Source organism: Labrus bergylta, chromosome 10, assembly GCF_963930695.1.
Source record: "Labrus bergylta chromosome 10, fLabBer1.1, whole genome shotgun sequence".
Classification (NCBI taxonomy): domain Eukaryota; kingdom Metazoa; phylum Chordata; class Actinopteri; order Labriformes; family Labridae; genus Labrus; species Labrus bergylta.
This window is the reverse complement of record NC_089204.1, coordinates 19,425,200-19,446,468: the sequence shown is the minus strand read 5'-3', so window position 1 is coordinate 19,446,468 and position 21,269 is coordinate 19,425,200. Positions and strand designations below refer to the sequence as shown.

The 21,269-nt window shown below is 38.0% G+C and overlaps 1 protein-coding gene across 1 annotated transcript in view; it reads right to left on the bottom strand.

Moving 5' to 3' along the window:
* ryr2b (ryanodine receptor 2b (cardiac)) overlaps nucleotides 1–20,005 on the bottom strand; it is a 67,867-nt gene extending 47,862 nt beyond the window's left edge. The window contains exons 1-35 of the mRNA XM_065959822.1: nucleotides 19,958–20,005; nucleotides 17,668–17,787; nucleotides 16,354–16,458; nucleotides 15,627–15,701; nucleotides 15,422–15,500; nucleotides 15,142–15,254; nucleotides 13,994–14,117; nucleotides 13,657–13,753; nucleotides 13,497–13,571; nucleotides 12,730–12,886; nucleotides 12,398–12,562; nucleotides 12,128–12,249; nucleotides 11,558–11,741; nucleotides 11,328–11,463; nucleotides 10,959–11,054; nucleotides 10,642–10,760; nucleotides 8,714–8,847; nucleotides 7,166–7,407; nucleotides 6,577–6,769; nucleotides 6,209–6,428; nucleotides 5,937–6,041; nucleotides 5,635–5,738; nucleotides 5,349–5,432; nucleotides 5,012–5,171; nucleotides 4,632–4,779; nucleotides 4,135–4,343; nucleotides 3,412–3,586; nucleotides 3,020–3,228; nucleotides 2,643–2,829; nucleotides 2,238–2,370; nucleotides 1,819–1,933; nucleotides 1,351–1,511; nucleotides 981–1,140; nucleotides 688–774; nucleotides 162–388 (exon numbers count right to left, since the gene is read on the bottom strand). Of these exons, the coding sequence (XP_065815894.1) occupies nucleotides 162–388; nucleotides 688–774; nucleotides 981–1,140; nucleotides 1,351–1,511; nucleotides 1,819–1,933; nucleotides 2,238–2,370; nucleotides 2,643–2,829; nucleotides 3,020–3,228; nucleotides 3,412–3,586; nucleotides 4,135–4,343; nucleotides 4,632–4,779; nucleotides 5,012–5,171; nucleotides 5,349–5,432; nucleotides 5,635–5,738; nucleotides 5,937–6,041; nucleotides 6,209–6,428; nucleotides 6,577–6,769; nucleotides 7,166–7,407; nucleotides 8,714–8,847; nucleotides 10,642–10,760; nucleotides 10,959–11,054; nucleotides 11,328–11,463; nucleotides 11,558–11,741; nucleotides 12,128–12,249; nucleotides 12,398–12,562; nucleotides 12,730–12,886; nucleotides 13,497–13,571; nucleotides 13,657–13,753; nucleotides 13,994–14,117; nucleotides 15,142–15,254; nucleotides 15,422–15,500; nucleotides 15,627–15,701; nucleotides 16,354–16,458; nucleotides 17,668–17,787; nucleotides 19,958–20,005 (4,868 nt within the window). The remainder of the gene's footprint in view (nucleotides 1–161; nucleotides 389–687; nucleotides 775–980; nucleotides 1,141–1,350; nucleotides 1,512–1,818; nucleotides 1,934–2,237; nucleotides 2,371–2,642; nucleotides 2,830–3,019; nucleotides 3,229–3,411; nucleotides 3,587–4,134; nucleotides 4,344–4,631; nucleotides 4,780–5,011; nucleotides 5,172–5,348; nucleotides 5,433–5,634; nucleotides 5,739–5,936; nucleotides 6,042–6,208; nucleotides 6,429–6,576; nucleotides 6,770–7,165; nucleotides 7,408–8,713; nucleotides 8,848–10,641; nucleotides 10,761–10,958; nucleotides 11,055–11,327; nucleotides 11,464–11,557; nucleotides 11,742–12,127; nucleotides 12,250–12,397; nucleotides 12,563–12,729; nucleotides 12,887–13,496; nucleotides 13,572–13,656; nucleotides 13,754–13,993; nucleotides 14,118–15,141; nucleotides 15,255–15,421; nucleotides 15,501–15,626; nucleotides 15,702–16,353; nucleotides 16,459–17,667; nucleotides 17,788–19,957) is intronic.
* Nucleotides 20,006–21,269: the final 1,264 nt, after the last annotated feature.

The following is a 21,269-nucleotide window of genomic DNA, read 5'->3' as shown; positions in this document are numbered from 1 at the left end:
TACACACTATACCAGGTGTCCTGTCTGGTGCTTGAAGATAACAGTGTGACAGGATACATGAGGAATGACAGCAACATAACAAACAACATGTGCTTCACTTAATGAGCTCCTAAACAGGCCAGTCAGTTTCCAAAAACACAAGTATGTCAATACTCTTTAACCTGTTTTCATCAGGGATATGAAGACACATGACTTGAAGGGGCTCAGAGCATTGGACTCTCCATCCATGGCACTCATCTGGCCGATCCACCATCACCCTAAGTGTGCAGTCCGGTATCCTGGTCCATAAAACCGGGCTGAGTTTCTGCACCTGAAACCTCGGAGGACATTGAGGAGTTGCATTCCTTCTTTGGCTGCGCAGCAAACCTGCTGAAAGGGGCATCACATTCTGTGTAGGAGAGGAAAACAAAAAGATGAACAGTCAAAAAGACTACTGAACATTTACAGAAATAAAAGTGACTGAGGACTGAAAAAGGTATTACAGTTAAAGAAACTTTTCAGACTTTGCAGGCTGAAATCTAATAAATAAAGAATCAAGTCTGTCAACAGCATTTTATCCAGTTTTTAGAAATGTGTTGCTTAGTTGTTATGCATTTATATTAAAGTGACGAGCAGAAAAGGAGAAAAAAACGATCAAACATACTTTTTATTTCTTTGGGATAAGATTAATAATTCAGCTTCCTTTACCTTAACGCGTCCAAGTTCAAACTGAAACATGTTGCTGGTGGTGGGTTTCACAAAAACAGCAGGAAACAGCTTTGTACCGGCCTCAACCTGATTAGCAAAGAAACAACAGTCGAATAATTCCATGCTCCACATAAAGCTTCATTCACAATAATGACCTTAATAATTTGATCCCAAGTGTTACAATAATGTTTAATATATATACCACATTAAGATAAGTGTAGGTTTGACAAATTAATGAAGAGGAAAGATATGGATTAGCATGAACAGGTTGATTTAATTCCTGTTTGACCTACTTGATAGAAGGTTGCCATCTCTACTCCACTGGAGGTAAACATGAGCAGCCCAGTGGACGTGTCGATTAAACAGCCAATTTCCAGCCCTGCACTTCTGCGACTCTGAGACAGACCTGTTGCCTCTCCAGCACAAACCATGTAAGAGTTACAACGCTTCACACTATGAACAAAGAACAGAGATGTGTTTGTCATTTGCCATGAAAACTAAAAAGAAGCAGAATTGAAATTATTGGGCAGTGAAGAAAAATCATAATATACTGCTGTGAACAGAATTTGTATTACAGTTCATCAGTTACATATATCACTGTATTAATAGTATTTAAATAAAAAGAGCTGGACAAACTACACACCTGTCTTAGTGTATACTAACCTTTCCTGGACTTTGCCACTGTCATCTCCCAGGGTGACAGTCACAGTTTGGACATTGTCAGCATCAAAAGTGACATCATGTTGATGAAAGTTCGATGTTACCCAGCCAACCCACACATTGAACGGCTCCTGACCGGGAAGGACCCTCACTGAGTAATAATACTGAAACAGAGAAGTCAGCTTGTGTCATTGTCAGCGTTTCCATTTTTCATTCTACATTTCATCTTTTTCTGTGGCTGATAGTTACAAGCAAAGAGCTCAGCTGGTAAAACGATTTAATTTCATTTCAAGCCACTCTGAGGAAGAACAGAGTGTTCAAAAGCATTTTGTGTTTTCTGTTATTGATGAGCGTTATTAGGAAAAAATAGAACATTTACAAAATATTCTGATCTCTGTGTGCAGATTTCTTGTTTATGTTTAGTGCTTATCTGCTTTTGGAGGTGAGATGATAACAAAACAGAAAGCTTACTCTGGAGCTCTGAATAAGGTGATCATGATTATCCTTGTCAACGACAACATCTTCCAGAAGCCGTGCGGAGGAGTTGCTGTTGACCAGGCCTGGTTTGGTCTTCTTAAGCATGAAGCTTTTAGAAGAAAACACACATAAATGAGGAGGTAACACAAACAGCCTCTTTAACATTTTTTTGTCATTTCATTTGGTTAAGACATCATCCTTAATATGCATGTTTTTTTATTATTGTATACATCTGGCAAAGGGATATGAAAAGACATGTATCCCTTAGTTTCATAGTTGCTGACAGATTAATATCTTATTAATCTATGTGGTTTGATTGACCCTAATATTGATGTTTTTTGTTTATTTTCCATATTCAAAATCATACAGACATAACTCCATTTCATCCATGTTTGAATGTCTCTACAGCCTACCGTTGTTTCAGTCTTGAGGTTTTGTCGTGACTATGATCCTTATGATTGAGCTCATCTCTTGAGCCCGCAAAATTGTGGGCTGACTTCATCAAAACTTCAAAGTCAGAGTCCACCTCCTCCTGATCTTTTCTTCCTAAAAGGACAAGCGGAATTAATTACAGCAGGGCCCTGGGGAGCTTTAGCTTAGCAACTCATCAAGGACACAATGGTTGAATGTCAGTCATTATGATAGAAAATAATCTGGATAACTTCAATGAACTGCTATCCACATCTGACTACTAATACAGCACTAAATATAATTTTTTTGTATGTTTACTTACTGCATCAGGTCTAATTGCCATGTGTTATTTGAGCACATTAACCCCCTTAAGCTGGATAAGGAATAGGATGTCATAATATCTGAACCTGGAGAGAGAGAGTTGGAGGCCACAGGAAGCACGCCCCCTGCAGGACTCTTAAGGATAGCAGCACATTCGATGGACATGCTGAGCCGGTAAAAGCCTATCTCACTGCCTCCACCATGGTGTGCAAACAACCGCTGAGAAACCCTCAGGCTGGATAAGGAATCTGTCGAGCCACTGACTCTGGTGACCTTGAATGAGATTTGAACAAGATTTTCAGGATCAGTGCTGTCAATTAACCAGTGATCCAAGCAACCAAGAATTCCAGGGAGGCGTCTGTTGGAATACTGAGCAAATTAGTGCATCGCACTACATGGTTAATAAAAGATTAACCAAGCTGCAAGGGGGGAAGACAGCCTACAGTCCTGTATGTAAACTAACCTGTAAATTATGATTATCAGGCAGTATGGAGGTAAACTGAGGCTGCTTCCAACTCATCCACAGGGCTGGGTCTCTAGACATGTTGGCAGCAAAAGGATCATAACCCTCCTGCTGGCCACACACTGTAAAATACTGCAGAGAGTCCACTTGGCGACCAAGGTTCAGCCTCCCCACCTGGTTCACCTCAACACTGACCACAGGCAACAAACCTTGGAAAACAGGGAGACAAACAAAAACATGTTATTCTGAAAACTATTTTAGCCTTGGATTAAGGTTACATTTTCTTAAAAAAAAAAAAAAAAACAGTTTGCGAGCCTCATAGAAAAATTGCTTGATGTACTATTTCAAGTTTAATCCGTACACTACTGTATAAACTCAAAACTCTTGCCAACCGTCTCTGACATCGAAGTCCTTGGCAGCCAGTTCTGATCCTCTGTCATTAAACAGCATCTCTCCATTGAGCGTGACCATCATAGTGCATTCAGCCATGTCCACCAGGCATCCCACCACATCACCTCTCTGCCATGGTCGTCCCAGTGGCTCAACACCCTGATGGTACCACTGAGCCTGAAAGCAAAAGAAATAGAACAGGATGATGCGCTCAGAGTCATTTGGCTGTGATTCACTTCGTCTTTGTCCCTTGTGTTAATGGCTGGCATGTACACCAATCCCCTATTTTTGTGCCTTTTTTTTGTAGCCAACTGAGATCATGTGTGACACCAGTGCTGTTTCATATCATATATTTTCTTCATCAGGGCCACATGTCTTAAGTGCAACTTTGATGTATCTGATCAGCTGTGTGGTAGGACAAGCAACAGACATTTTATTCATAGACGTGAATATAAATAAACTGTGAGCTTGTTTCTGCTTAATTTAAAGAGAGCTTAAGTTCTGTTTCAGTCTGCTCTCCAAAGTAACTTCGGACATCACAGTGATTAGAGTTTGAAAACTAATTTTGAGTTTTTATTAGACCTATGGACCTAACTTTCTAGACTGTAGGGTTAAAAAAAAGAATTCACATAGGGCTATACTAAAATCACATAGATATGTCTGGCTTATTACAAGCAAGCTTTTGTTAATGGCACATTAAGAACAGAGACATTTGGATATCTCACCTCAAATCCATCAAAGACAAATGCCTGGTCATCCGAGCCGAGCTCCTTATCTGGTGTACAGTCGGGTCGAGCCCAGCCCACTCTCATTTTCCCAGCAGTCACTATTTCAAATTCAAAGTACCACTTCCCCTGGGTCACAGCGTATGATTTGTCTGGTCTGAACACTCTGCCTTTCTCCACAGAGAAATGATAAGGGTTTGATAATAAGGCTGTAAATCCAAGAAACAGGAAAAATAGGGTAAGTTGCACATTTGCATTCAAGTCTCACTGCACAGTGAGGAGTGTATCCTTGACATAGTTAAGTAAGTTACATAAGTTAACACATTTTGCAGAGTATATAATCTGTAATATGTTGCCACTTATATTATGAGTTAATAACAAATAGAGCCTTATCTTAAATAAACTCACATTCTTTATATTTTGCTTGTAACAATAAATACAAGTTAAATGAACAGAGCTATATCATGTTAAATTAATGACAGGGCTTTGAGACTTACTTGTTTTGTGGTTGAGGGTCTCCAGGCTGTAACCGTAAGCTAACAGGGTACACACAGTCTCTTTAAGACTCTCCATGCTCACTCTTCTTCTTCTTTCATCAAGAAGACTGTATGGCACAAGGTACGGGCTCCGCTTGGCTTTCACATCCTGAAAATGCAGATTCAAAGAGAAATGATGTGTAACTATTTTTGAGCAGAATCACTGTTGTTGTTGACAGAGTGTGTTGTTGGGATTTTCTTTCTTTTCTCTTATTGAGACAATATACAGAAAAAATATTACTTTATTTTGATAACTAGTTAAGCAATATTTTGACTGAAAAGAAGTCGTTTGAATGCATTTTCTCTCCATTATAGTGCAAGAAAGGGCACAGAACATCAACCTGTTGGGCTCCGTAGGTCCATCCTTGCTTGATACGCTCTCTGGCCCATACATTGTGATCATTCTCTGCCAGCAAGTTAACCAATTCCTCATGGGCTGGGCTGAGAAAAACCTGCCTTAGGTCTAATGGGGCAGGTTGATAGCCACTGGGCTGCTCATACCTAAGAAGCAGAAGGAAAAAAATGTAAATAAGTGTCAAGATTGCAAATTATACTCATGGGTTAAACTTCAAGTGGCAACAACAACATGACAAAAGCAGATATTTTAAATCCAGTCCATGCTTTTTGCAAGGGCTCAAAAGAACAAGCATTTAGTTGTAAAATTAACCATGTACGTACTTGGCAGCCACTCTCATGTATTTGACTCTTTCCTCAGCGCTGGAATCAGTCAGGCCCATGTGGAAACCAAAGGCAAGCAGAGTCCTCCAATGCAAACACAAACAATCAGGAAACATGAAAACAAACCCCTAGCACAAAGCTTATAATGATCAGTTGTAAGAGTAAAATTTGAACGGTAGAAGGTCTGTTAATGTTCATCTATAAAGTGTTCAATAAAGTATTTACTGTTAATAATGTGGTAGAAAAAAAAGATAGGCTATTGCACAATGCAGATAGTAGAGCTCACCTGAGAGTGTCTTGAGCCATCTGAAGGTTTTGGTTCCTCCCCTGCTCTGAAAGTTTGGAAAACTCCACTAGAGAGGGATCATGTCTGTTTGTTTCATCTCTCACCTAATGAACAAAAGCTTACATTTAGAAAATAATACTAAAAAATAAAGTAGAAAGAGAGGTAAGTTAGGACAGTCAGGTTCAAGTACAAACTTTTAATTGTACTATTCTCTTACAAAGTATGTGACAGTTTGATATTGCCAAGGTGGTGTCTCTATGATGACTATTTGTTATTTATTTTATGCAATATAATTTTCTTACAGGTCCATATGTCCATCCAAGATCAATCCTGTCCATTGCCCAAAGTTCATGGATGTTTTCTGCCAATTTATCTCGGATACCTTCAAGTTGTACAGGCAGTACCACCTACCAGAAAATAGTATTTATGAAAAAGTAAATAAACTACATCAAAATGGTACATTTCAGCACTCACAATCTATTCATGTGGTTAAAGCGTTAATGAGGCATGCATATTAAATATTTAACTATACAACACATTTTAGGGATTACGATTGATCTGTGCTTATTCTTACCTTGCTGATATCCATTGGCATGGGAGTAAAGGTGGCTGGAGTGGCAGGTACCAAGGAGCCAATGAGCTCTTTTTTCCCTTCGTCATGATCAAAGATGTATGTGTGACAGGGCTCTACTTTTAGCTTAACTCTCGGGAGCAAACTTTCAGAGCATGGCGCAAAACCTGGTGGGGGCAGGAAACGAAACTCTCCATGCCTTCCCCCAAACAGAAAATGAACCCTGATTGCCAGAAATAAGAAAAGGTAGGCAATTACTGGATGTATCGAGGGCCAAAGGACTGAAGCATGAATGTTGACAAAAATGCACATTAATGGTGATCTTAAGACTTATAGACAAGTTGAACAAAAAACATCTTTCCACTACTGACGTGACTCCGGCAGAAAAGCTGACGACAGGATGAAGCAGTCCGTCTCCACTGAAATTCTCGAACATGCCCTGAACAGGTAGACCGTTGACCCGGAAGGAGATGCAGGGAGCGCTGAGGTCAAGGCAGCAGCTGACCACATCATCATCTTTCAGCAGGTGAGAGAATGGAGAGCTCACTCTGCGGCCCATGCAGCCTAATATACAAGAGTCACAGCCTTCAAAGCAATCCGTGTCCAGATTGATTTTTGTATTGTTAGAGATTGTTTTTGAGTTGTTAGAGTCACCCTAACTTAAAAAAAATCAGAACTGCATTTAGATTAACCAAGATTTACTAAGTTAAAACATGATGCCCAAAATAAAACAAAGTTCATATTAAGTCTATTTATATTAGTTTATTTTCCCAGAGAGACGCTGCTGTCAGTGCGGTGGCTTAGTTACGGAGCACCTAAATGGACAAAATAGCATTAATTGTGGACCTCAATCGCATCCCAATCCATGCTGTTATACATGCATACAAAGTGAGCAACCTCCACCAGGAGTTCTTATCCTGTACATTGAGCCTTATATCTCTCATCTAAAGTCATCCTCACCTGACCAGAGGTGAAGTCCGTCAAATGCATAGGAGCAGAGGTCATCTCCCACCCCATTACCTCCCCAGGCTTCACCTCCTGTGGGCCTGGGCTGGTAACCCTCTGTGCATGCCCAGCCAACACGCAGGTGTGTGGGCTCAGGTGTGAGGAAGGACTCAACATGATCCACAACTAGCTCAAAGTACCACCTCCGGTGTTGGGCTGAATCTTCCCCCATAGCCAAGAAGATGTTTGGTCTCATGCTGAGGCAGAGTAGTGTACAGTAAAAACAAATATTAACAAGAGCGTCAATACTCCTCAACAATTCTGATAAAAGCATTTATATGACCGGAAAATGTATTGAAAAAGTCTAAATATTATTAATGAACAACTATAAAAACAGTTTCTTGTAGAGCCATTTGATCTTTGAATACGAACAGCAAAATAATATGACCAGAAACAATCTGGAAGCATAGTTTGAAACAATAAAAGGGAAAAGCATGTGAAAAAGAAAACCCAACAAGTTGCTAACATTGAGTCATCTACACAGTGTCTAGAGAATAAATGCCAGGTCTTAATGTGGCACAACAGGAGGGAAATCAAAGAGTGGAAGAAAAAAACCACCACACAGAAACTTGGTAAAACTTGTTACCAAAAAAAGATGGAATAAGAGATTTGATTTAAAAAAAAAGGACAGAAACAGGATCTGTAAGAATTGACTTAATGGGGTGGGAGGAGGTGAAGATGAAAAAGAGAAAGACATTTGATGAGAAGAATGAAAGGAAAAATACTAATGGACTTTTTATGGAACAACAAGTAAAAGTGATAGAATGAGAAATGACTCGCAAACAAAGGGAGAGCTGGGAAATGGACCAGGCAGGTGCGAAGAATACGAAACAAAATAAGTTATCAGACCTGAGGAACAGAATGAGCTGCTTATAAAGAAAAACATCATAAAAGAAGGCAGCTGCTGTGGGGGAAAAGAAAGGTAGAGGAGTAAAAGCCAAAATAACATGACCCAAAGGAAAGGCGAAATGGAAACCAAGGTTATTATCGTTAACGAAAACTAAAATGTAAGAATCATTTTCGTTAAACAAAAAGGAGGCTTTATAAAAAAATTATAACTCACTGTCACTGTATTGTGTGTAGAGATGGGACCGATCCGATCTTATATCGGTGTCGGGTCTGATATTGACATAATTTACGGAATCCGATATTGGACTGACAGTGCTGATCCACGTCACTGATTAACAAAGATCCTTGGGCACTCGAAACATTCTCAACTCACACAGTCTCTCTATGAAGACATTCAGACTGAACTGAAGTGTTCACAAACATACACATACTTTTTTGCACCACTTGAATGTCATCAATCAATCTGAGGGTAGTTAATAGCTAGCTTGAGCTTCATCTGGCTGCATTAAAACGTGTAAAAGCATTTATATCCAGACCTTCAGCCGATGGTTAAAATGTACACATTCTCTGTAAAAAAGTGGAGGGGCTGGAGCCAACCTGCTTCTCGCTCAATGACGGAGAAGTCATATTGAGAAAAAAGATTTGAAACTGTACCTGGTGACCTGATTAGTCAGACGTGTTTGGAGCAGCAGGTCTCGGTCTGGCAGCAGGTTGTCACAGATGAGGTTTTGATTGGACCGCACTGCCACACCATGGCACACACACAGAGAGCACAGCACCTCCAGCACCTGAAACACAACCTGTCAGCATTCATCCAGCAAAAGCTTCATAATCACATGATGTGATCTCGCATTAGGGAGATCAAAAACCACTAATAGGGCCACAACACTTTTTCCCCATGTGTATGCATTAGTGAAGCACTGATATCTGTTCAACAACATGCACATTTCTTAGATAATACTGACACGTACATCAGGGTTCCAACTTTTTTCTAGAGATCATTTTTCCAGGACCTTTTTAAGGACTTTTTCAGTGACAATTAATTGGTATGATAGGAAAGCATTGTGCATCGTACAATCTTTGGAAGTCAGATTCTGAAGATGAGCAGTCTATGGCTATAACCATGAACTTTTATATGATTTTAAATGATGAAGAATTGATCATAGAATAATGAATACACCTGCAGATGTATAGCACAAGTATGTTTCTATTATTGTTTGGGCATTTATAACCTAAACAATGTTTCCTCTTATTTTCTCTAAAAAATAAAAACTAGGTTATGTAAAAAAAAAAAGAGCCAACTAAAGTATCTTGCTCCAGCCTTAGTCAAAATAATCATAGTAATAATGATGACAACAAATGTTTATAAATGACTCAAAACCATCCAGTAAAGAGGTCAATATTAAAGACAAGTTCAGTGTACTTTTTTGATACGGTCATGCAGATTTTCAAGAGTTCTCCAAGAGCAGCCAGCTCATCCCCTTTTCTCTGTAACACTTATTATTGATACCGATAATATTATTCTCTTATTCACAGTAAAAACACATTCTGTCTTGTCCTGTCATTGCAACTGCATCAACAGTTGTGAAGTTTCCTTAAGGGCCTTTCAGATAGGACGCGGTTGGTGCTGAGCGCCGCTGTCCAGCCCCTTCATTTGTCTATTGTGTTGCTCCGTGCAAGAGCGTATCTCGTCGCTGCCTAGTTTTAAGACCTACCGGGACATCGGCAAGAAAGCTCATGTTTGGAAAGATATTTCCAACAGTTTTTTTTTTTTACAGCAGCAGAAATGTGTGTCACGCTCGTTTTAGCGCTGCAGCTCCTGTACGAGCCTAAACTCTCCCACATCCTGACTTGCCCTGAGGATTTCATGAACACCCTCTTTCTTTTCTTCGCTGCTCGTCTCCCCCTCGGCAGCAGAAAAAAAGTCTGGGCTTTTTTCTCAATAGTGGACACGTAGGCTCAACATAGTGCTGTGGCAGAAGCTACTTTCCCGAGATTTTTTCCCCTGTTACTACTGTTTTGGTCACCTAGCAATGTGCAATGTTGCTTTTTGCTTGTGTGTGCTCTCCCTTTTTGCTCTGCGCCCTACTCCGTGTCAAGCTCAGTGCGCACCGCATCCTATCTGAAAGGCCCTTTAGTGTCATAGAGCCTGCAGGTGCTACTGTGTGATGTGACTACAGCCTGTAGTCTATTCTTAGTACTACTGTCCATAAACTAAGATCACTATTTGATATGATCATTAACATAATTAAGCCCTTTCAGATGACAGTGCCATTTGTTTCTGGGAACTCTAATATGAAATTATGAGACTCCTTAAATCATTCTCCAGGAGAGCACAAGAACTTCAGGGAAATGTTCAGTTTTTTCTGTCATTTTCAATGTGCTTTCCAATGACTGGCAAATTGATCAATTGTTTTCAAGGTTTACCAGGACATGTGGGAACCCTGTTATAAAGTTCCCGCCGCAGCGTTTTAGCAAATAAATACAGAAAACATGAAGTTTTCCTTCTGCTTGCATTGTTTTTTTATTATGCACATTATGATTAGTATTTCACAGAAGCACAAAAGGCCTGCCAACACTACCTTGTGGTTGCATCCATGCTTGTCCAGGAAAGAGATGATTGAATGAATGTGTCCCTCTTTAATGACATTGAGTGCTTCAGGACTTTCCACCAGGACACACTGCAGAACCTCCAAGACTCCTGTACGTGAAATTATACAATTCACTATTTAACTGAAGTGAAATATAACATCATCTCAAAAATAATGTACAAGAGATGTCACAGTGTAACTCGCATATTTTCCTACATTATCCCTAAAACAACTCAAATAAGGGTTAGTATCAAATTATCGTAACAAAAAACATTTATTCATGATAGAATGCCACAAATGAAACAAACCAGAAGACGCCTCCAGTCGTTCCAGTTTGCTAATAAGCCAGTCTAGAGAAGCTGAAAAATGTGCACAGTTTACAGGGTTTCCTCTAATCAGAGCAGCTGAAGGTTGAAAAAGAAAGAAAGAAAACAGAGAAGTGTTGAGTATTCACAACGCTCAGGCAGACTCAAACAGAACCAATTTATTTGATGTAAAATACAAGAAATTCATACCATGATTACATTTTGGTGTTTCGGTCAAATACCTCAAAATAATAGTTTAGCAGGTAAGACAACAACTGAACATGTGATATCTGTGTCAGTAGATATTTAATGTTGTTGTGTCATTATCAAAAATGTGAAAGTGGCACCTAGTCATATATACTCAGTTCTCACCCAATAGCTCGTAGAAACGGTTTAGAATCGTCTCCCACTCTCTGCCTGTGTCAATCTGTGCAGCCTCAGTAAAATGAGAAGCAGTACTATATTGGTGCAGACGGTCAATACAATCCAGGACCAAGTCTAACACTCCCTTAGAAGAGAAGAGAATATATAGTTATGTAAAAGCAACTAACATATAACATGTAGTATCCATGAATTATGGTACTACTAATGTTTAGATTTACCTCTTCCTGAAACATGTTCTGCCGATTCTTTATTGCTGCAAAGTTGTTCTGTTTAGCTTCATGCTCAAGTCCTTCTGCTGGAGGCTGGAAATAGTCGATCAGATCCTGCAGACTTTGTGTGACTTTCTCCATTGGCAGACTGGCAGACATGACATGTTCTTTTTGACTAGAACCATCCAATTTCCTGACAAAAAGATGGGATTGGGAATAACAATAATATTTTAATAGTTCATTAGAGGTTATAGAACAGTATCCGACAAAAAATCTAAATACCAGACTTCCAAATCTTTTTTCTTCATCGGGCTCAGACCAGCCAGTTTGAAAATGTCAGATATGACTGGACCTAAAACATCTCTATGATGTCTATGCGAGACTTTTCAATCCGTACACACATCCAACAGGAACCATACGTTTAAAAAAGAAATTGATCGACTATTGTTTGTTTGCTTTTCAGAGAAAAAAAAAACATAACATGGTATTTGAGTTAAGTTAATAAGTTATTCCAGAGTTTCCCATGGTGTTCAAAAATGTTTTGGCATTTTGAATAAGTCAAGTTCAGGTATGCAGTACCTGATAAAGCAATTGAAGAGGAGAGTAGCACTCCGGATGAGTCTGGCAGTGTGGGATTCCTCCTTCTGAGAACGGGACAGCGTCAGTCCATCATCCATATGACCCTCGCTGTGCAGAATGGCCTGGAAACACATCATTTCCCATTGACTCCATTTCCATGTTTAGCGTGATTTCATGCATGTTCACATTGAAAATTCTTCCATGAGTTTATATATAAAATGAGCCCTTAGCTTTTGGTTAAAAACATTGATTCCAATCTAAAAGGTTTACCTTTCTCTGAGCCACTACCATGCGTGTAGTTTTGGCATCAGTAGCTTGGTAGGTGAGCCAGAGCCCAGAGTTTACATGCTGAACAAAACAAATGGAGTCTCCATACTTGATCTCTGGGGTTCCCATGCCTTCCATATTTGTCTTTTTGCTAGAGTCCAGCTTCTCCTTAAAAGCAAAATCCATTGTTACACATACAGATATAATTTATTTATTTGATAACAAACTGATGCAATTTTTATTTGGATTACAGTGCAGACCTTCAAGACTTCAGTTTGTGGAAACTTTCAGGTTATGAATTGATTACAGAAGCCTTCAAAAGGTTGACCCCTGACCTTTGAAGAGCGGAAGCAGAAGGATGTTGTGTTGACATCAGCCCTGTCCCGATCAACCAAATGCAGGCCTCGCTCCTCTGTCAAACCCAGGTACCTCCCAGTGGTCATATGGCAGAGTCGGAAAGGCTGCCCCCAGCAAGTATGCCTTCCACACCAGCTGAGGAATATCAAAACACTGTTTTTTGTTTTTGTTTTCCTTTAAGGGACGCAAAGCAGTTCACAACAGGGTTTATTTATTTTGAAATAGGCAGCAGAGCAGGGGACACACAATTCTAAATCCATTTTTGGCCAGTGATATTGAATTTGTTTCAAGCAACTCTATAGAGCCTTTGTGAGGAAAACAGCAGCAACAGAATTTCTGGTCACTCTGCTGGCAGTGACCAGCGGGCAGCAGAGTGTGATACAAAATAGAGACTCCCAATATGGTCTTAACAATCAGTGACTGTTTACATGTGTGCATCATTTTCTTTTTCTCTGTAAATGTTAGCAGTGACACAATAAAGCCGTTTCCAATAATAATAAAGTGTATAATAATAATATATTGATCACCTACAGCTGGATGAGCAAGAGCAACACATGCTTGTCAGTTACACATAAATACAGAGAGAGCCATCCACTGGTACTTCCCTCCTGCAACTCCAATGCATACAACAACTAAAACTAAACTAGGTTTAATTTGGACCTTCTTGTGTAACTATTTTAAAGCTTTTAAGTGCATCTGTTAGTCAGTGTTGTTTAGTCCCACTTTCAGCATCCAGTGTATTTACCCAACACGAAGAATCTCCAGTCTCCAGAGTGAGCGGGCATGGCTGCAGACTGATCCACTCTCATAATGCATGATCCTAGTTTAAGAAAACAGACATGTTCACTTAAGTAAAGGACATTTTGTTCAGCTGAGATGTGAGGAGACTGATGTTTCCAACTGACCTTTGCAGCTCCTCTCCCTTCTCTATGGATGGAACAGTCAGACATGCGTCACTATGGCTGTGAAGTAGCCGCAATGTGTCACCACCCTTCAGATATCCTTTAATCAGAACAGAAACATAACATCTTTGAAGTCGACTTTGTCTTGAATATAACTCTTCCTCAGTTATCCCATACATCAGTTTCAGGACAGTTAAAGTGAGTTATCCTATGAAGCTGTAATATTTCATTAAATAAAATCATATTTCTAAGATACAACAGTCAGTTGGGCAGCAAAGTTGTTGAGATTGATTGTTTGTTTTTTAATATGCTAGCAGACCAAAAAGGAAACCAAACTTGCCTTGAGCAACTCCACCTCCAGAGCAGATGGGAGCAACACTCCAGAGAGTCTGCTGGAAGGCTGCATTAACAATCAGGCTGTCACTCAAGCTTTTGTTGTCAAAAACAGTGCCAAAGGACAGGTGCTAGGAAGATATCAAATGAAAATCATCAAAACAGGCTTAAACTACCAAACAGCTACATTTAAAAGGGATCGTGATTGGCAGGTGAAATAAAGTATTTTAACATTCAATCCAATATTTTTTATAGGAAAAGCTTGGATTTACCTAAGAGGATGACACTGATTTGAGTTCTTAACTTTAGGTTAGATCCATTTTTCACACTGGGTATTTCTTCTTGATATTATGACAAAAAGCTATTTGATTTTCTTATTGAAATTTCTGCTTAAAGGGATTTTTGCTGAAGCCAGAGCCTCTTAGGCATTATGTAACAAAAAATAAAATTGTACATTGCAAGTAGACAAGTTAGCTGCTTTTCTTTTCCGTATTTTTATTAATTTTGTTAATTGTTTTTATTTGTGAAAATGTGTTTAAAAAATAATACACATTATATTGTTTTCTGTTTGTTTGTTATTAATATCATTGAGCCACTTTTCGAAAATTACAATATTGTTGATTCATTGAAAGTGAGAGTGGAGGGGTATTTATGCATGCTTTTTATGGGGAGGAAATATAGAAATTGTTTCCATTTTTTTCCCCCTAACAAAAAGTTTTAAACAGACCTTTAAAGATGCAGTTATAACGGGGTATTTGAATATGCATCTCCTCCAATGTGTATGTTCTGTGGATTATGTGTGTGGAATAATAATCAGTTAAATCCAACACAAATGGGAAAATCAACGATGAATAGAGCTTCTGATTTATGCTGATTTACTACAATAGCTGTTATTATAAACAATTATGCCAAACAACTCATCCAGGGCCGGCAGAACCAAGATTACCCTCCACAATTATTTTTTTTAAATCTGCAATGCTCAGGGGAAACATAGAAGAAATAAAGAAATACATTTTAAAATAACTTATAAAAACACATCTTCAATCAACTTTGAACAGATAATAGTATGCAAGTATTTAATTCATGTTTTAGACCATCTCAGATCTTAGTTTTTTTGTTTAATCTTCTACTATTATTCACCCTTTAGCGACTCACCAGATACCTCTCAGAAGACACGTTGACCAGTATGAGGTCATCTCCAACACGGACTTTCTCACCTTCTGATCGCTGTCTGGATGCTGGATGGACAGTCCACCAACATGTCTCACCTGAGAGACAAAGAGGAAAAACACAGACTTCAGGTCCTATAAATACACATGCTTTAAAATAAAGAAAGAAATGTGGTGGAATAGCACACAGCTTTGAAGAAAGGGTTGAGATTAAAAAATACGAAACAAATACCACCGTTTCGAAATATCAAGTTATCAACAATTACCTGCTTTATCCTCCTGTAGACCGACATCAAAAGCCAACTTGTCAGCTGAAGACTGAGATGAAGACAAGCAGCTGAGATACTAAAAAGACATGATTACAGTTAATATATCGTTTTTTTTAAGTTCATTGAACTATATTCTGTTTACATGTGAACACAAGACTGAGAGCTTCAACAATTCTTCTTGCATTGGATCAAGACGTCTCACCATGCCGCTGTAAGAGTGAAGGAACAACACTGCCTGGCCGTACAGAAGGGTGCGTTGGCTTCCTCCAGCTCCCACCTGTAAATCACGATCACATTAACAAAACAAAACTCGTAGTACAAGAAAACAAAAACAGTCGGGGGAAAAGTGAGAAAATCTGAAAAGAAAAACACGATCCTGATAAAATGCAAACAATATTTAATATAAAATAATCAGAAGCAAAACAGGGACAAACAATCATTGTAAAATGATAAATATTTCACTGTTCACTTGTTATTTTACGTAAAGACAAACTGATTAATTCCAATATAGACTTATGTGTCAGTGTTGTGAACATTGTCACTCCAGCACTTCCCTCATGTATAAATTATAAGATAAAATCATGGTCTATGATCCAACAGTTGACAGTATTCTTTACTGAAGTAAAACATTATTTAAATTTTCCTTGCACAGCTTTTAAAAGAGCCACCTTAACCTGGGAGCTTTGTGTGGTTATGTCAATCTTAAGTGTGAAGGTCACAGTTACACTGACACCTATCAGGTAATACCTTTTTTTTTTGAGTATTGAAATGCATTAGAAGAGAAAGAGAAAGAGAAAGAGAAAGAGAAAGAGAAAGAGAAAAAGAAAAAGAAAGAGAAAAAGAAGAAGAGAACGAGAAAGAGAAAGAGAAAGAGAAGACAAGGCAAGTCAAGACAGGAGAATAAAACAGACAGAAGAGAAGACTCTTACTTCTGCAGACATGTGTTGGCTGTGGGCCAGCATCTCCTGAAGGGCTCTAACAGAGAGACACTGTGCCAGGACAAAGCCACATACAGACAACTCAGGTGGAACATTCTGAAAAATAAAAATAAAATAAAAAGACTCCCTTTACAGGCCATCAGTGCTATTTGCAGTCACAAGGATTGAGAAAAGGGAGAAAATGTGACCATTCAACACAAAAAAAGAGAAAACAATTTAAATGATAAAAAAACATATTGATTCAAATATAAATATATATAAATCTGAAGAAATATTTAATGCCATGATGTATTAATCAAACTAAGGTTTCATTAGAAGTGGAAAATTAAATGAGCATTATCTCAGAGATAACGTAGAATCATATTTATTTTCAAACACAATAAAAGTCACTGAAGTTTTAAAGAATGGAAATACAAGCAGAGGTCAGATTTTGCAAATGCTGTCGTCTAATTTTCTGATATTATAGTTTGGATGAATATTTGTCCAGATTGTTTTCCACGTCATCATTCAAAATAAATAATGCTAAAGTGCAGGGCCTAAATTTTGAAACTTGAAAATAAATTAACCCAGAATAAAGCCCAATTAACAATATAGATAATATTAACTAATGTTAACGAATATAATGTTTATATATCTTAGAAGATTGTTCCCATTCTACCTTATTTGTTGGGTGGCTATGTTGTTTGTATGGGGAAAGGGCTTAAATTATAAAATCAAGGTTAAACTTTAAACTTAAAAGTGTATAGTAAAACACAGTATAATACCGTATGCTACTCCTAATACTGATGGTTACAATGGCAGTCATGTCAATCAGACATTAGAAACATTTCTGAGGTGAAGCAGTGAAAAGTATATCAGACAGACTGGCTCAGAAATGACTGTTACACAGGCTGCAGAAGAGAGGAAAATGTAACTGGAGGTGAAAGTAACTATTACACTGAATGTTAACACTGCTGTCAGAAACTCTCATTTGTGTTGAGTTTAGCGCCCCCTGTAGACAAAATTATATATCTTTACTTGACTTATACCCCGTTCATAAATAAGTCGTGTTCCCGATCGGATCGTAATCAAATGTTCTTGGTGTGTGTGCTGTAAAATCTTTGTCTGACACTGATCAATTTTCAATGATGAAAGGGATTAAAATACAAGTACAGAAATAATCAATATTCTTCTTATTGTCTTGTTTGCTTTTATGGGAAGAACATAGGGGGAAAATAAAAAACTAATCTCAGACGCTGAAGTGTGACATCAATACTTAAATAAAAAACTGCACTACCAATGAGAAAAACTTAGCAAGATCTTTACTTTGCAGTTAGAGGTGGGCTCAAGTCTGCAGAGTCTGCTGCCAAATCCCTCAGCAGCAAGACAGAGCTTCACATGTTCATCCTGGGAGGTGAACGTACTCTGCAGAACCACGTCATCCCCCTGAAAAAAACAAACGTACACAGAGACAACAGCAGTGAGCACAAAAAAAATTGAGTAAAGTCATGGTGTGACTATAAAATTAAGACTGCACTGATAGTTTTTGGGAAGGCGAGAGCTGAAACTGATCAGGAATAGACTTTCATATCAATATTGCTAGCCAAAAAAATCCTGTTAACCAACCCACAAATACCTGTCAAATAAGTAACCTTGAATAAATCAAATAAGAATACATCACGTGCCGACACCAATAACTGATGATTACTTACCGGTACTTTTAAAGACCAGTAGCAATAGGATAACCAATAACATACAATTTTAGTACAAAATGAAATTATAAACCTGTAGTCAATGTCCCCTAAGGGTAATGTTTTAATAATCAAAGATGGATTTCCATAGTATCATAAACTGTTCCGTGCTCATGGCGAAATAAGTCCTGCAAATTTCAGTCGTGTTGTCTTATTATGAGATAAAATATTTTGAGACTAGATGCATGGTATTTTCTTTTCACAGAATTTTAACATTTAAGTTAGTGTGATTAATCATGTGTGGCATCAATGGTAGTCTACTTAAGTGTTTTCGGCACTTTGGTGAATAAAAACAGAAGTTGTCATAGTCACACAGACGACCCCTAAAATTAAGAAAGACAAGCATAGTGACTCATAAATAATAATAATATAATATATAATATATAAAAATATATTATAATTTGCCCCAAAAATGTTGTCTAGAACAGAATTTGTTTGAATTACTTAAATGTAGATAAAGAACCTGCTAGAATCAGCTATTTGATAGATTTATATTTTTAAATGATTTACCCTGACAGAAAAAGCATGTACAGTAGATCTTCCACCTTAAATGTATCTTATCTTCATTGAAATGCCTACATCCAAAGATTTGGCTTTTCAATTCTATTTCAGGAACCGTAGAGAATGATAACAGACGACTGGTCTCAAAAAGCCCAGCCAGGACTACCAACACCTCTCTGTACCCAGGCTGCAGACCTCCATATTGGGAAGATACTTTACTGTCTGACCCCTTATTCACCCTGGTATCCACTTTTCATATCAGCAGCACTCTGCAATCAGTCAAACACACTGTCCAACTCTGAGGCACTGTCTGCCATTCAGATGGCTAGAGGAGCTCAGCTCGTCTTTCAAGTACATTTTTAAAGTGAAAATGTACGCATACACATTACCTAATCCAAATGTCAAAAAGCCTAATATATCATTATATCGCTGCAACAGGTATTAGGAAGATGTAGAAAGACAATCTCCAATAACTTCCATAAATATAACACACGTTTTGATATAAAAAAAAAAAAAAAACATCGACCTTTGGAGAAAAGCAGGTAAATCAAAAACTCCAAGTAAAACAAAAAAGAACTGTTTCCTGGATAAAAAAAACCTGATTTATAGTAATAGTATATTAATGCATGAAACAAACTTCAAAATGTTAGTTCCCCCAATAGCAGGGCTTGGTTGGTTTAGTTTATCTGCATTAGTGCCTGTGTGAGGATAGGTGTTTGTGTCATATCTACAACAGATACTCCCTGTGACATGCCTTATCAGAGGGCAAAGATAACAAGAGGCCATACAACTTACAACTAGGGAACACTGACAGCATCTCCAAGTGAAAATGAAACAAGCCATTTGTGGTCTTTCTTTTCAATCAGTGACTAAGCAAACCGAGGTGATGAAGATAGAAAAATCCTGCTGGGAGATTGCAATAAAAGTAAAGCAGATTTAATACATAAATCTTACCATAATTGCTTTGTTTTTTTGTAAATTATACTAAACCTTATTATTTGAATTAAATAGGAAACTAGTAAAAAAAAAACAAAAAAAAAAACTTTTAGTTGACAACTGATTTCCGCCATGAATACTAAGGTAAGACTTTACATGTAACAAAGTCTAAAGAAAATCATTAAAAATAATACAGTATTGAGAAATATTGTCATTGAGCTACTGCTTTGTTGTTGTGTTTAAAAAGTCATCATAGTATCTAAAAATGAAGGGTAGCTACAAGCTAGGAGACACTTTAATGAGCAGCTACTTCTGAGGAAATATCCTCATACTCAAGACATTAAACCCACACAACATAATTCAAGGGTTTTATCAGCTTTTGACCAAGTAGTTAGCCATAAGGTTAGTTTAAAAAACGGGGGTCTTACCGTTCTTAAAAACTGGTATTCTTCATCTCCCTCTCCTGTGTCAGTCATTTTCTGAACCAACGAAGCCACATTAGAAAAGACTTAGGAAATTTTGATGGCACTGAAGCAGAAAAGTGAATACTGGAGGAGCAGGAGCAAGAAGGTGTTCAGCTGTTCATAATGTGTGGGCGGAGTCTCCTAGTGGGATCCGGTCCTCCCACGACGCCATTTTTATCAACTATTTTGGCGGGAGTAATGTAAAATTAAAATGCAACGTTTCTAACTTACAGTAGTTTTATTTTTTTCACTTTGGCCATCAGAACATTAAATTGTTATACCGGTACTTATTATCATTATGATTCACTTGCAAAGTACAATCTCTGACTATTTGTTTTTGGTGTACTTTTTCCGTTTCTTTGCCCAAAATGTATCTGAATGTGTATACAATTAATTATCAGCATTCATACAGAGTATAAGGCTACAATAAGAAAGACCCTTTATCTTTTTTGATAAAGTAGGCAGATTCAAATGTCTTAGGGGGGAAATCAAGGACTGGAGTTAAAATGGTTGTTGTGCAGACTGGAATAGGATACTTAAATTTGAGTCCACTCTCAAAAAGATCGCAAAGATCTGCTGTCTGACCAGGGCTCAGAAAATCAGCAGAGACACCTCCCACCCCCACCAAGGACTGTTTTCGCTGCTGGACTCTGGAAAGAGGTTCCGCAGCCTCCGAAGCAGAACTTCCAGGTTCTGTAACAGCTTCTTCCCACAGGCCATAAGACTTTTGAACAGGAAAAAATAATCCCTCCATTCCCCCTAAAAACCCCCACACAGGACTACCTCACTGGACTGTAAAACACAATATAACGTGCAATATATTTATCTGTATAGTATTTTTACTCATAGTTTTTCTTTTTATATCTATTTATATCTGCACCTTATTTTTATTTTTTATATGTAAATACATGCTGCTGTTTTTATCCTGCACTACAACGAGCCAAATGCAACAAAATTTCATTCTTATCTGCACTGTAAAGTACAAGTTTGAATGACAATAAAGAAAGTCTAAGTCTAAGTCTAAAAAGGCTTGTTAAATAGAATAGTTACAAACCTTAACTAGAGTAACTAAACTCTATAACCACTTTTTTCCCCCAACTATAAACCTCTGTATTTGAGTATTAAGTAGTGTTATGGATCAATCCAATCCAAATCTCGACATTTGAGTACAAAGTATTGAAATTTCGAAATATTCTGTTAGAAATGTGCATAGTGTCTGCCCTTCTGTTTGAACTAACTCAATGAGGGCATTAGTTGCTACACTAAAATATTGTTG